Raw genomic sequence first — 14,207 nt, 5'->3', positions numbered from 1 at the left:
GGCCAATGTTAGAGTTTAGGACCTTTGACCTACGGACCTGGGTCTTGCGAGCGACACGTCGTCTTACTGTGGTACACATCCATGCCCAATATTTTTAAAATCCAAGCATGAATGACAAAGATATGGACCGGACACGCCCATCAATGCACTATGTTGAAATATGACCTTTAACGTCTAAGTGTGACCTTGACCTTTGAGCTACGGACCTGGGTCTTGCGCACGACACGTCGTCTTACTGTGGTTCACATTTATGCCAAGTTATTTGAAAATCCATCCATGGATGACAAAGATATGGACCGGACACGAATGCACTATCATGAAAAATGACCTTTAACGTCTAAGTGTGACCTTGACCTTTGAGCTACGGACCTGGGTCTTGCACGAGACACGTCGTCTTACTGTGGTACACATTCATGCCAAGTTATTTGAAAATCCATCCATGGATGACAAAGATATGGACCGGACACGCCCAACTATCATGAAAAATGACCTTTAACGTCTAAGTGTGACCTTGACCTTTGAGCTACGGACCTGGGTCTTTCGCGCGACACGTCGTCTTACTGTGGTACACATTCATGCCAAGTTATTTGAAAATCCATCCATCGATGACAAAGATATGGACCGGACACGAAAATTGCGGACAGACTGACAGACGGTTCAAAAACTATATGCCTCCCTTCGGGGGCATAAAAAGTAGTTACCTCCGTCTGTAATAATTCAAATGCTTGCAGTCTTAATGGGGTATAGCCTCAAAAAAATATGAAAAGGATTCATTATTCTATACCACATACTTCTTGAGCTATGAGCATCACAAACAAAAAATCCACTATTTTAGCTATTTCAAGGGCCATAACTCTGCAATAAATGCTAAGATTCTCAAGAAGAATGCCAAGTGTGCAAGGCCACATTATGATAAAGACTCAAGCAAGGTTTCATGAATTTACATTAAATACTTTTTGAGTTAGGCACATAATTAGGTGAAAATGTGCATTTTTTTACTATTTCAGGGGCCATAACTTTAAACATAGGGGGAGGAGCCAGCAAATGAATAAGAGGTATGCAAGCTAATATCATGATAAAGACTCATGTAAGTTTTCATCCATTTATATCATATACTTTTTGAGCTAGGTGCGTCACAAGGTGAAAATGTGCATTTTTGACTATTTCAGGGGCCATAACTCTGACAAAAGAGGGTGGAGGCAGATAAAAAGTTCATATCATGATAAAGATTCATGCAAGGTTTAATTAATTTATATCAAATACTTTATAAGTTAGGCGCGTCACAAGGTGAAAATATGCATTTTTGACTATTTCAGGGGCCATAACTCTGGAAATAGGGGGTGGACCCAGATGAAAAATAAGAGGTGCGCACGGTCATATCATGGTTAAGACTCATGCAAGGTTTCATGAATCTACATCAAATACTTTTTGAGCTAGGCGTGTCACAAGGTGAAAATGTGCATTTTTGACTATTTCAGGGGCCATAACTCTAAAAATAGGGGCGGAGCCAGACGAAAATAGGAGGTGCGCATGTTCATATCATGATAAAGACTCATGCAAGGTTTCATCAATTTATATCAAATACTTTTTGAGCTAGGCGCGTCACGAACTTCGGACGGACGCACAGACGCACGGACGGACGGACGTTCTAACGAAACGGTATTTATGTGACACCCCTATTGTTCTCTCTATTGTTCTATCAGTCACATAAAAAGAAAAATGTCACATAAACAGAACGGAATGAATGACCAAAGAGAAAGTACCGTTATGAAGTCACTTAACCATCATTTCGCGGGCACGGACGCACGCACGCACGCACGGACAAGAGCAAATCTATATGCCCCCACCACTCATGGGGGGCACAAAGATATGTCAACAACTACTTATTTACTCTTTATATAGATATATAGCTTGTCAGCTGATCAGCAAACTAATAAGTTAAAATAAAAACACCTTCACATAGTATTTCATAGAGATATACAAATAAAATAATCGTTACAATTATCGAATATAAGAATGTGTGAATATAAGATGATTTAAACCAAGACGATGATAAAATTGTTCCTTTGTAACGTCATTGAGTAAAAACTCAGTATGGTAGAACGCAATCAATTTAGTAATCAACGTTTCTTTTCTTTCTTGTGCACCACATCTAGCAGTATAATAGTAACAAGTGCTATGACCAGGACACATATTAATGTGTATACTTTATACACAGTACACAACCAACTACTGTAACCAAACGCAGCAGCCCATCCTACTGAACTTATAGCACGAAAACTTGATAATGCCACATCTCTATCCTTTTCGAAGTAAATATTGTATAGGGCTGAAATAGAAAAATATCGTACTGATATACTGGTATACATTTTTGTTAATTTGTATTTACCCGGGAAGGTCGGTGGTTCTAGCGAAGTGCCGTAAAACAATGCAAATGTGTCGGTGCGAGGTTAAACCATACAAAATAAAATAATGTAACCGTAAAACCAAACGTGATTACTAACAAAGAATTAAATGTGCTTTAATTTCATGTTACAAAACTTTGAATTATTTAGATTTTTTGCTTATATCACATATCGGGCTGATCAGGATTCTTCCAAACCCATATTACGATTAAAACGAAGAGCTAAGAAAATTTAATACGAAAAACTCTTTTAATTACATAAAACAAGCGAGAACTCAAGTCAGATTAAAAAAAAACTTACAAACACCTGTTCTATAATAGGCTACAGGTGTTAATCACATGGTTACAAATGCAAAACAGGCTACAACGCCTAACACTAGAAAATATTACCGGCAACTAAAGGCGTGTTAATTGCTCCGCCTATTCCAAATAAAGATGCAAGTACGTAGACAACTCCATACTCGGAACTTTTTGGACTCCATAGTAACAAAGTTAAGTAAGCTGACAACTGGGCTAGAAAACCTGAAATTTAGTTTTTCACTGAACAGGTACAATAGCTATAAAATCTCTGCTGGGGGAAAATTGTTTAGTAAATGTAACATGTAAACATGTAAAATTACCAGATACTATACCTGGCTGCTTCTATAAATGGCATATCTAAGATACACTACTTTTTATACGCCCGTTTGAAAAACGGGACGTATTATGGGAACGCCCCTGGCGGGCGGGCGGCGTCCACAGACCTTGTCCGGAGAATATCTTCTACATGCATGAAGGGATTTTGATGAAACTTGGCACAGTTGTTCACCATCATGAGACGTAGTGTCATGCGCAAGAACCAGGTCCCTAGGTCTAAGGTCAATGTCACACTAAGAGGTCAAAGGTCAAATTCAAGAATGACTTTGTCCGGAGCATATCTTCTTCATGCATAGAGGGATTTTGATGAAAGTTGGCACAATTGTTCATCATCATGAGAAGGAGTGTCATGCGCAAGAACCAGGTCCCTAGGTCTAAGGTCAAGGTCACACTTAGAGGTCAAAGGATACAAGAATGAAAACTTTGTCCGGAGCATTTCTTCTTCATGCATAGAGGGATTTTGATATAACTTGGCACAAATGTTCACCACCATGAAGCGGAGTGTCATGCGCAAGAACCAGGTCTCTAGGTCTAAGGTCAAGGTCACACTTAGAGGTCAAAAGATACAAGAATGAAAACCTTGTCCGGAGCATGTCTTCTTCATGCATAGAGGGATTTTGATATAACTTGGCACAAATGTTCACCACCACGAGACGTAGTGTCATGCGCAATTACCAGGTCCCTAGGTCTAAGGTCAAGGTCACACTTAGAGGCCAAAGGTCAGATACAAGAATGACTTTGTCCAAAGCATTTCTTCTTCATGCATGGAGGGATTTTGATGTAACTTGACACAATTATACACCATCATGAGATGAAGTGTCATGCACAGTTCCCTTCTTTCGAATTACTTCCCTTTGTTGTTACTATAAATAGCTTATATTGTAACTTTTTCATTACTAGTCATAGGGAAAAATCGAGACCACTTTTCTGTAGTACAATATGCATGCTACATCCAATTTTGAGGTGAATTTTGACCAGTCTCTACCTGGTAAAGATTTTTGTGAGGACTTACATTTTTTTTTTTTGATTTTTTTTTTTTTTTTTTTTTTTTAAGATTAACTTCCCTTAGTTGTTACTATAAATAACTTATATTGTAACTTTTTTATAATTGACCGTAGGGAAAAACCAAGACCACTTTTCTGTGTTACAACATAGATGTTACTTTCCAATTTTAGGTGTATTTTAAGGTATCTCTACCTGGTAAGGAGTTTTTTTGTGGACTTAGAAAAACAAAACACTTAGTTATTACTAAACAACCACAAAGTTAAAATTCCATTTGCAAATACAGGTGCTAGAGTAAAGAAATTTGCTGTGACGGGCGTATATTGTGACATTCTTGCACTCTTGTTTTAAACTTAAATTCAAAGTAGAACGTAATGAAATATACCAATTAAAGGTATCATCACCTAATATTTCTCCAAGTATTGACATTACATTTCTTTTTATTTTAAATAACGCGAGTTTCATTTCAAATGTAGAACCGGTATTAGCAAGATATTGTTGTCTCTGTAAAAATAAAAATAATTTATCTACATATCAGATATATTTAAAGCATATTTTCTTATAAACTTGGTAAAACTGGGCTTTATTGCAGTAACTCGTTAAAATGATCGTATGTTTTCAACGTTTCTGTGCATGCAGCAGACAAGTTACCACATTAGGTCCAGTATTGCTTATGACAATTCTTAAGAAATATTATGAATATCAAGACATTAATGGTTTAGCCTATTCTGCAGCAGAACAAATATATCAAAGTGTTCTATGCTAATGAGTCCTACAAATTTATTTTTGCTTCCATGTAATGCGAAATTGACAAAAGTTGTAACTGGCAATCAAGCAAGCACTGAATGTAATTTTCCTGTCCTGAACTGTACAAAATCCTACAACCATATGTGGAACCAGATAATGAAATCGCCTTGTTAGTGCAAACATAATATTTTCTGGTCCAAGTTAATGTCACATGTAATTAGTCATACTGATATATATTTAATTCAACATTAAAAACAACTTACCAAAAATGTAGATAGCGACATGTCCAGTGTATTGGTTAAGCTTTCCAAACAATACGCTGAACAATGATTGGCTTACACCGTAAGTTATCATTACAAAACCAACATTCTCTATTCCGTAGGGACAGCTTATGTAGGCCTATAATAAAACAATAACATGAACAGCTAATGTATGTCTTACAAACAGCAAACAAAACACTTATCGTGAACGTCAAATGTCCAATCAAAAGTGTGTGATCAGTGGCAATTAAATGTTTTGCCAAGACATATTGGTAATGTATGGCATGTTCAATTAATAAATGCGGTTAGTTAGTTAGTTATTCTGAAATCGAAAAAGCTATTCAGACAAGATATTTAAAGTATCCCAATAATACATATAAGATAATAAGCTCGTCCGTGGAGGAGACGACTTGAACACTTTCGGTAGAAAGACAAAGTCTGCCAAATTACTTTTTTGAGAAAATTGTAAACAATAATTTTTTCATTGTGTGTTGTAACTGTCATTTTGTTATTTTAAACTTTAAAGTATGGTCGTCATGACCGTGACTTATATTCCTTTTAAGTTTTGTCAAAACAATTTATAGCAAATGATTCTTCATTGAACCATTCTACTTAGTCCGTTCACACTATTAGAGCTGTAAAAAAAAAGGTGTCTCCTGCTTTAACATATGAATATATAATAATATCTGTCTGAGCTATGAAACTAGAGTGACCGATCTAGAACCATCATGGCATTTTTGTGTTAATGAAAAATATTTCAAGCGCTCGAGATGTTTATTTCGATCGAATAACTTCCATCGTTCAATTACAATTTGAAATCACGTGTAAACTGTTGTAATTTCGTAGTGACTGTCGCAGTTTATATTACGAAATAGTTTTATATTCAAAATATATCTATATCATATTAAAATGTATAAGATTGAGCAACGAATGGAATAAAAAGCAACATGAATAGTTATTAGATACCCTCACTACGAAAGCCTTGCAGTGGCTTCGTAGTTCGCAATTCATATTTCATACTTGGCAGTTCATACTTCACAAAGTAAATTCGTATATATAAATTAAGACATGTTTGAACTGTGAAGCGTGAAGTATGAACAGTAAATTGTGAATTGTAAAGTATGAACTTTGAATTATGAGCTGTGAAGAGCGAACTGTAAAGCATGAAGTGTGAATTTTGAACTATGAAGTATAACCTGCGAACTGTGAAGTATGAACTGTGAACTGCTTTTTATTCAGTAGAGATCACGGAAAACATTTATGCATGTATCGGAAATTTCAGTATTGAATCGATGGAACATCATAAAAGGACTGTCTAGATAAAACTTAGGTCAAGCTTGATAGTCGTTTAATAAGTAGAGACCAAGGTCACATTTAAATTTTGGTCACCTGACTTCAAATTGATGTCATTTGGTCAAAAGTCTTCATAAGATTGGCCAACTGTACCTAAGTAAGCGATAAACAGCCATCTTGGCTCTCTTCATTTATTTACGGTTTTGGACCTGTCACCAGATGAGAAAAGGTTTGCCCTCCATGCGTCGGTTATCATATGGAAAACTGGATCCCGAAATAGCTGAATATGTCCTCGAAGACACATGAAACTTGGCATATGAATAAATGGCAACATAGCATGTGAATAAATGGCAGTGTGGAGATGATGCATGTAATTATCGGCTGTGCCTATCTATTGCCTCTCGTTATTACTAGTATGCATGAAAACCTTTCTTGTGTGCATAAGTTAACATTTGAGTGAAAGTTAATTACAATGATAGTAATACCTAAGTTGCAATTCTTTTACTTTGCGAGATTAAGCGTTAAAGATGCGAGATATAACAGCAGACAAATTCGTGCAATATTAAGCGTTAACGGTGAGACATATAACGGCATATGATTTTGCGAAATTTGTCGGCAGATGCGACAGATAAGTAAACGTTAATCTTGTGACATTTAACGTTTTTGCAACATTTTACGGTGGTGCGACATATAACGGTGCCACACTGATCAATATACATTTATAAATACATAAACAAAATAATATACATGTACCGTAAAAATTACAACATTTTGTCGTACGCAAATTCAGTGGCATCATCATTTTCCACGGGCTTATTATATTTAGTTTCACATTGATTCTTATCATATTTAATCGATTTTGTTTATTCTAGCTTATCAACGTTACGATTTTTATCAAAGTACTGCCTTGATAGCGTCTAGAACGTTCAAACGTCATCATGAAAAGGCTTTGAAGCGTAGAATTGAACAGAACAAATAAATGCGAATTCTGTTTGATTGGGTCGTTCATAACCAGTCAAGGAATCAGTTAAAGCTGATTTTCTCCCTAAATATGCATCAATATATCCAATTTTATCCCATATTATCTAATGGTGTCGTCGTGTTTAATCACGATAATGCAAGCTAACAAAAATGGTAAACCTTTCAGACTTGTATTTGTAGACACAAGTAAGAATACATACACTGTTCTGTAGTGTTTTCGTTGTTTCAGATTGATTTAATTTCAATATATATACTTACACTAGTGAAGTCACCTGCTGTGAAGCCGCCTCCTAAACCACTTAGTAATGTTGCAAACGTTAGTAGCATCTGGTTTCTAGAAGTAAATATTTGCACTGTAACTTGGCGAAGCTTTTTACATATAGAGATGATTTGCTGCCCACCAGATGACGTGTCGGTCAAAAACAATAGCATCAGAATTAGAGCAAGAGAGCACATTCCTGTACAGACACCTGTATAAATGTACACCTATAAGATATAAAACGTTCAATTATAGTTCAATCATATATCAATATAATTAATATTATCGTTCAAATTCCTTTTTATCAGCATATAATTATAAAATGTTTATTTTTGTGTCCTCTTTATACAGTATTAACATGTTTTTCTTTTTAGATATATATTTTGATTACATGCAATACCTGTCTCCGAGAAGGAGGTGTAATAATGGAGTCATTCGTCTCTTTGTATGGACAAAAATTGGATCCACACAAGGAAAGCGTATCTTTTGATGTGGTGTTTACAGATTTACGTTGAAATACCAAAGACGATATTAGGTTACCCCAGATATTGCCTGGAAGAAAACATGTCATATAGGTAAAAACACCTCGCACAAAACACATCTGTGCTCCTTTCTCACACTTCTGTCGATTTTCTCAGACAGTTGATGTGTCAGTACCTTATTTCTGACCGCTTTTAGACATCTTTGAGACTGTTTGTTAGTTGTATTTCATTCGTTTGTTTCGATGTTAACAAGCATTTAGCTGCTGTTTCCTGCATACATTTACACGTATGTATATATGTATCTCCACATGGAGTTCTATACGGGCGACTGATTTCTGAATATAGCTTTTCCTATTTGGGTCCTTTATTCGTTGCAGATATAGAAGTAAATATTTTGATATAAAGCTAGTTTTCTCTGAATAATACTTGAGTCACACAACTCCTTATCTATATGGAGAGGGACTAGGTAGGACTAATAATATGTTATCTGAATATAGCGCATCAGTTCCTACTACCAAACATAGGATCGTTGAAATATACAAAGCAAATGGTACATTTTAGCGCTTTGAATGCTGTTTTTCAGAAATTTGAATCTAAGTATGTTACAAAGAAACAGTATCTATCTCGGTTAGTATTTAATCAAATATGTAAACAGATCAAAACATATCATGAAACAGATGTCGTAATAAAAACATTTGTTGCTTCTTACCTGTATAAAGGAAAGCATAAAATATTCCTAGGAACAGGTACACCCGATCTTGAACATTTGACTGGGTGATGTAAGCATACCGTTTAGCAATATCAGTGATGTAAGCCTGCACTGCTAGCCAAAGATGCGCAGCACCTGAAAATCTGATGCCATTATTCACAGAAAAATAAATATTATGGCGTTAACGATTATAAGAAATAAACATTGCGTTAACAACATTGCTGACTGATCACCCTAGTAAATAAATCAAACAAGCAGTTTTATTCAAGAAAATATGCACACAAGTAGACAAAGCTCTGTTACTTTCGGGCATGTGTTTGACATCTTGGTAAAAAAAATCTCTAAAAGATTCATTGAAATCCTCAAGAATGGTGTAACAAGAATAAAGTCAAATACGACAATCACACCACCTCACCCCAACCCTTCCCACACAAGGAAGAAATACTGCACAAATGCAGTTAAAAGGTCCTGATGGTTCAAAGGAGAAACTTTCAAAGTAAACGTATAGCTACTATTTGGAAAATGCCCTCTTGTTAATCAAGATTGAATTATGTTTGAGTGTTACAAAAGGAGTGGATGAAAAAGGCGCTCTTTTCTTTATGTTTCAAATTTCTTTGGTTAAAGACAGTGTATATATTGTTTAACGGATACTAAAATTGTTGATAGACTAAAAGAATACTATCGTTCTATCACTGTTTTTACAGAATATAGATGTTACTCGATAACATAATGACATACGAGTGGTCAATACAGGGTACATATCGAGAGCCAATAAGAACGGTAAATTTTATGCTGCTGCTCAAACTAAAGGTAAAAAAAGATTATACTCGCCAAGTACCTTGACTTGCAATGAGGTTTAACGATTTGTAACATGTTATGCTACCTCTCGTATCAATAGAGAATATCTTTTGTTACTTCGGAATATCAAAAGAAACTTAGAGCCTGCAACATTTTCGTTTTTGTCGTGTTGAGCGACCTGTGAAGTTTCCATTTTTCTCTATTTTAGATTTTAAAAGTTTTGTATCATGATATTCATCTGCTCAATTTCTTTCCAAATTGTTTAAACAGCAAAAAAATTTATAAGGAAGTATAAAAGAGGTCAAAATTTTATACTTACCCATGCCTAATATGAGTGAAGCAGGAATGATGGTAGACCAGGCGGGATAAAATCCAGTCGATACATAGAGTATGTATGCACTCATTGATACGACCATTATCCATTTGTAAGAGAAACGCGCCATTGTAAAAGGATTTAAAAACAAACTCGTTAACACCATAGCTGTGTACACTAAAGCCATCCCTGAAGTTCCAAGTCCATCCTCTTTATTCAATGAACTTTGCAAATTTGCGAAGGAATCAAAAGCACTGAAAAGAAGCATAAATGCAAAGCTAACGGTAAAAAGATTTCTAAAGATAACAAATTTAGTCATCTTATTCAAAACTTGGTTTACTGTGACATCTGTCGTTTTCTCATAAAAGTCACCAATATTCGCAGATATATTAGCCAACATTAATTCATCAGCATCTGTATCTGCTTCTGAAGCTTTCTTTCTGTTGTCCATTTTTACGCTATATGTGACAGTGAGGTAATTTTCTTTTTGAAGTATCGCGTAGATCTGAGATTTAGCTTTTTAAACGTCATTAAACATTTTCGTCCTTTTACTTTATATTACACAAATACTTGAACTGAAATTAGGATTGGATAACGACTTATGATAACAGCTAGTCGTCTTAAACTTTATCAGTATTATGACCTAATTATGTATATTCATTCCATTGTTTAATACAAATGGTATACGTTAATTTGTTTCATCTGTCAAGCATTCAGTAGTCTAAATAAAATGCACACAATCAGTATAAATATTAGGTTTAATCTGATTTAAGTACTCTACTCCTTTTTCACTGTTCTCAGTCTCACCTTCCGCACTTTGACATCTCTCTGTTTGATACTTTGTAAAAGTCGGTATTGCATTACCTTCGACTCTTTTAACAAGAAAAGTCAATTAACTTGTATTCGCCTCTCCGTGCATTATTTCATTATGGGCGGGCACTTTGGTAGAGCCACCGACCTTCCGTAAGCCAGCTGGATGGCTTCCTCGCATGAACAATACAACGCCCCGAGTGAGACTCAACCCGCATCGATGAGGGGCAAGTGATATTGCCTCCATGTCCTCGTTTTAACGCCGTTCTGACATGGCGTGCAGTTAACCTAACATGTGTTCCTGGATTCAGCACCAGTACAAACCTGTCCTCAGAAAGAACCTACCAACCAGAAGTTATAGACACAATGTATTTTATTAAATCGCCACGATGAACAAACGCCTCGATCTGTAGATATGTATCTTTTTCGTCCTAGAATACTTTTGAATTAAATACTACATTTCTATTTATTGGCTACTTGGCTGATATGATATTCTGGCAAAAGTTGCCTCTGCAAAACTGCCCTACAGTGATGTATCAAGATCCATCAATGGATAACTTAATTATGTAGGTATTTATGATTTGTAAAACTAATTTAGGGGACAATTTACTGCAGTTAGCGCAATTTGTATTTTGTTTCATGAAGATCCGTTGGTCGGTTACTTTCACTTGAAATTTCCCGTTTTTTACTACATCAATGGAAAAAGTCTGCTTTTACTGAGTAAATGGGAAAAATGCTATAAGCTTGCAAAGGTCATGTGCTAGCAGTACGACTTAACCTTTTTACATTCCTGAGGAAGTTTGTACAACCCCTTCCTTTTTATTGAACAATATTTACGTCAGGTTTGGGAATGCAGTTTTCAGACAAGTAATTGGTATTCCCATGGGAACAAATTGTACACCCCTTGTCGCTGATTTGTTTTTATATTGTTATGAAAGAGATTCTATGTTGAGTTTTTATCAAGATACACAGGCAGACATTATTACTGCATTTAATAATGCATCACGCTAATTGGATGATATACTTAATATGGATAATCCGTTTTCGATCAGTTAGTGGAAAATAATTATTTATCCCAGGGAGCTGCAGTTAAATAAAACTAACTTCTCGGATAAAACTCTTCACTTCTAGATTTACATCTCTCTATTTCCGACAATTTCATTCATACCAAAATTTATGACAAGAGGCATGATTTTAATTTCAGTATTGCAAATTTCCCTCATTTGGATGGGGATGTATCCCAGGCTACATCTTATGGGGTATATATTGCTCAGTTAATTCGGTTTGCAAAAGCTAGTAGTCATGCTGAGGATTTCAATGAACGTAACTTATGTATTACAAAAAAGCTTCTTCAACAGAGCTATGTTATCATAAATTACGTAAATACTTTTCCAAATTTTACCATCGTAATTCAGATTTGATCTTGAAATACAATAGCAATTTAAAGACACTTCTGCGAGACGCTATATCAAAACCAGACTTTCATGGAGATATGATTTACAAACTTCGTTTTCAAGGTTCTTACCTGTTTAAACTGCACGATTTTTGTCAATATATAGGACGTCATAGTAGAGCAACTTCTTATCATGGTCGCACATTTGGGATGCAAGTGAAAACAAAGATTGCCGCGAAACTTTGATAGTCGCAAATTCAGAGGAGTTGATGATATGCCTTTATTCTGTGGACGCATTGGTCGAAAGGGCTAAGATGCTTTCCTACGGAGATGAAGGCCCCTGGTTCGAATCCTGGCTACTCCCTTTGCGGCGTGTCCTTGGGTAAGGCACTTTATCACGATTGCCTCAGTCGACCAAGCTGTAAATGGGTACCAGCAAATTGCTGGGGCTAAGGTATAATTGGTTTTAACTGTTCATAAATAGGGTCGCTCAAAAGCTCTACAGAGCTTATGTTGTTTCACAAAGCGACGGTAAATAAAATTTACCTTTACTTTTGACATTGCCTTTTATTTCGCGATTGGCAGCTTAAGTAAAGACCACATGTTATAGGGCCTTGTTCGTACATAGAAACTTGAAAACTGAAATTGTGATTCTTCGAAACAATGGTGCAATGTCTAAGAGATACAACGATAAAGAAAACTGGTAACCAAGGCAATTAAAAGTCGGAAACTATATATTAACTGAAATGTCGCAGATTCAAGGTAATGAAAAGATGGAAACTGTAGAACTGAAACGTCGTAGATTCCTGCTAATGAGACCACATAGGCTTATATTTTTAAAGTTTTCTTTAGGGCGGAGTGTTCATATTATCGGAATTTCCTTTAAAAATGGTAGAAAAAATGTTTTTTTCAATGGCGGAGTGTTCTTAATATCGGAATTTCTTTTAAAAATGTCAAAAAACGTTAGCTTATTTTTTTCTTTTTTAAGTTTACATATTCATGAACAAAATGCAGAAATAACCGAAAAAATAATCTTAACCCTTACCATGCATGCTAAATTTCTATAATGAACTTATCCATCTTCCAGCTTGGACAGTGCCATTGACTGTTAAAAGGGGTGCGTACGAAAAAGATACTCACGTTATTCACAGAATGGCGAACAGTGTAGATCAAGATCAGACGGCACGGATGTGCAGGCTCATCATGATCTACACTGGTCGCAAAGGCAGAACCAATCGTGTCCAGCATGGTAAGGGTTAAGTGTTTTGTTTCAGAATGTAAAGTAATTAGGATATACAAATGATATTGAAACTTTCATTGATGAAAAACATGCTTTAAAACATGTTATTTTCCTTGCCCAAATATCTGCAAAACAATATATTAATTAAGTCAATTTAAAAAAAAAATCTTGTGCATGTACATGGAATCTGCACTTATGTCAAATAGGAACTTTGATGAAACCCAAAACACATTTTTTGAAATCAAAAACATTTCAAAAAAGTCGAAATCAGATATATCAAACTATTATATTTTTATAAATTTACAATTAATCATTTTTAAACATTGTAATGTTTTCTTTTTATGCTATATCGAAAGTGGTAAGATTAGGATTTATTTGATCTTCTTTATCCCTCATTTGACATTTGAAAAGCTAATATTTTCTTTAATCTTCAGCATTTTGTTCATTGTTAGCATACTGCAGAAAAACCGGACCCTGTACCTGTCAACACCAGCTAGCCGATTCCTTAGAGGCGCTCGCGGTAGTTTTTTTTGAATGGGTGGATATTTACTCCAACACCGTGCCAATTTTGTTATTTCTAATCACCGTACCCGTGCCGTAAAAGAAAACCAAAACAAACAAAAAAATAAAATAAATAAATAAAAAAAATAGAAAAAATAAAATAGAATAGTACTTGTGAGAACATTCAATCACGCAAGGGTCCTCGAAGTGTTGAATTCTTTTAAACAGGTTTGATCCCATAAAAATACAACCGTTGATAATAAACAGGCAGTAGCTTAAAGTTGTTTAAAAATCTCGGTATTCACACTGATGGATATAAGACACGAAATGAGACGGTTTTGTTTTGTTTTGCCCCCCACCACCCTCCAAAATTTCAATA

At 35.4% G+C, this 14,207-nt stretch overlaps 1 protein-coding gene across 1 annotated transcript; it reads right to left on the bottom strand.

Moving 5' to 3' along the window:
• Positions 1–1,949: 1,949 nt before the first annotated feature.
• LOC123550073 (protein unc-93 homolog A-like) lies at positions 1,950–13,043 on the bottom strand. The gene is made up of 7 exons (XM_053546264.1): positions 9,891–13,043; positions 8,774–8,908; positions 7,983–8,134; positions 7,582–7,809; positions 5,053–5,188; positions 2,795–2,926; positions 1,950–2,329 (listed from the first exon to the last, which is right to left on the bottom strand). Exons 1-7 carry the CDS (start codon positions 10,333–10,335, stop codon positions 2,121–2,123), a joined length of 1,437 nt encoding a protein of 478 aa, XP_053402239.1. The 5' UTR covers positions 10,336–13,043; the 3' UTR covers positions 1,950–2,120.
• Positions 13,044–14,207: the final 1,164 nt, after the last annotated feature.

This window comes from Mercenaria mercenaria, chromosome 6 (assembly GCF_021730395.1).
Source record: "Mercenaria mercenaria strain notata chromosome 6, MADL_Memer_1, whole genome shotgun sequence".
NCBI lineage: Eukaryota > Metazoa > Mollusca > Bivalvia > Venerida > Veneridae > Mercenaria > Mercenaria mercenaria.
The sequence above is the reverse complement of the archived record's forward strand: the minus strand, read 5'-3'. Positions and strand labels throughout refer to the sequence as shown.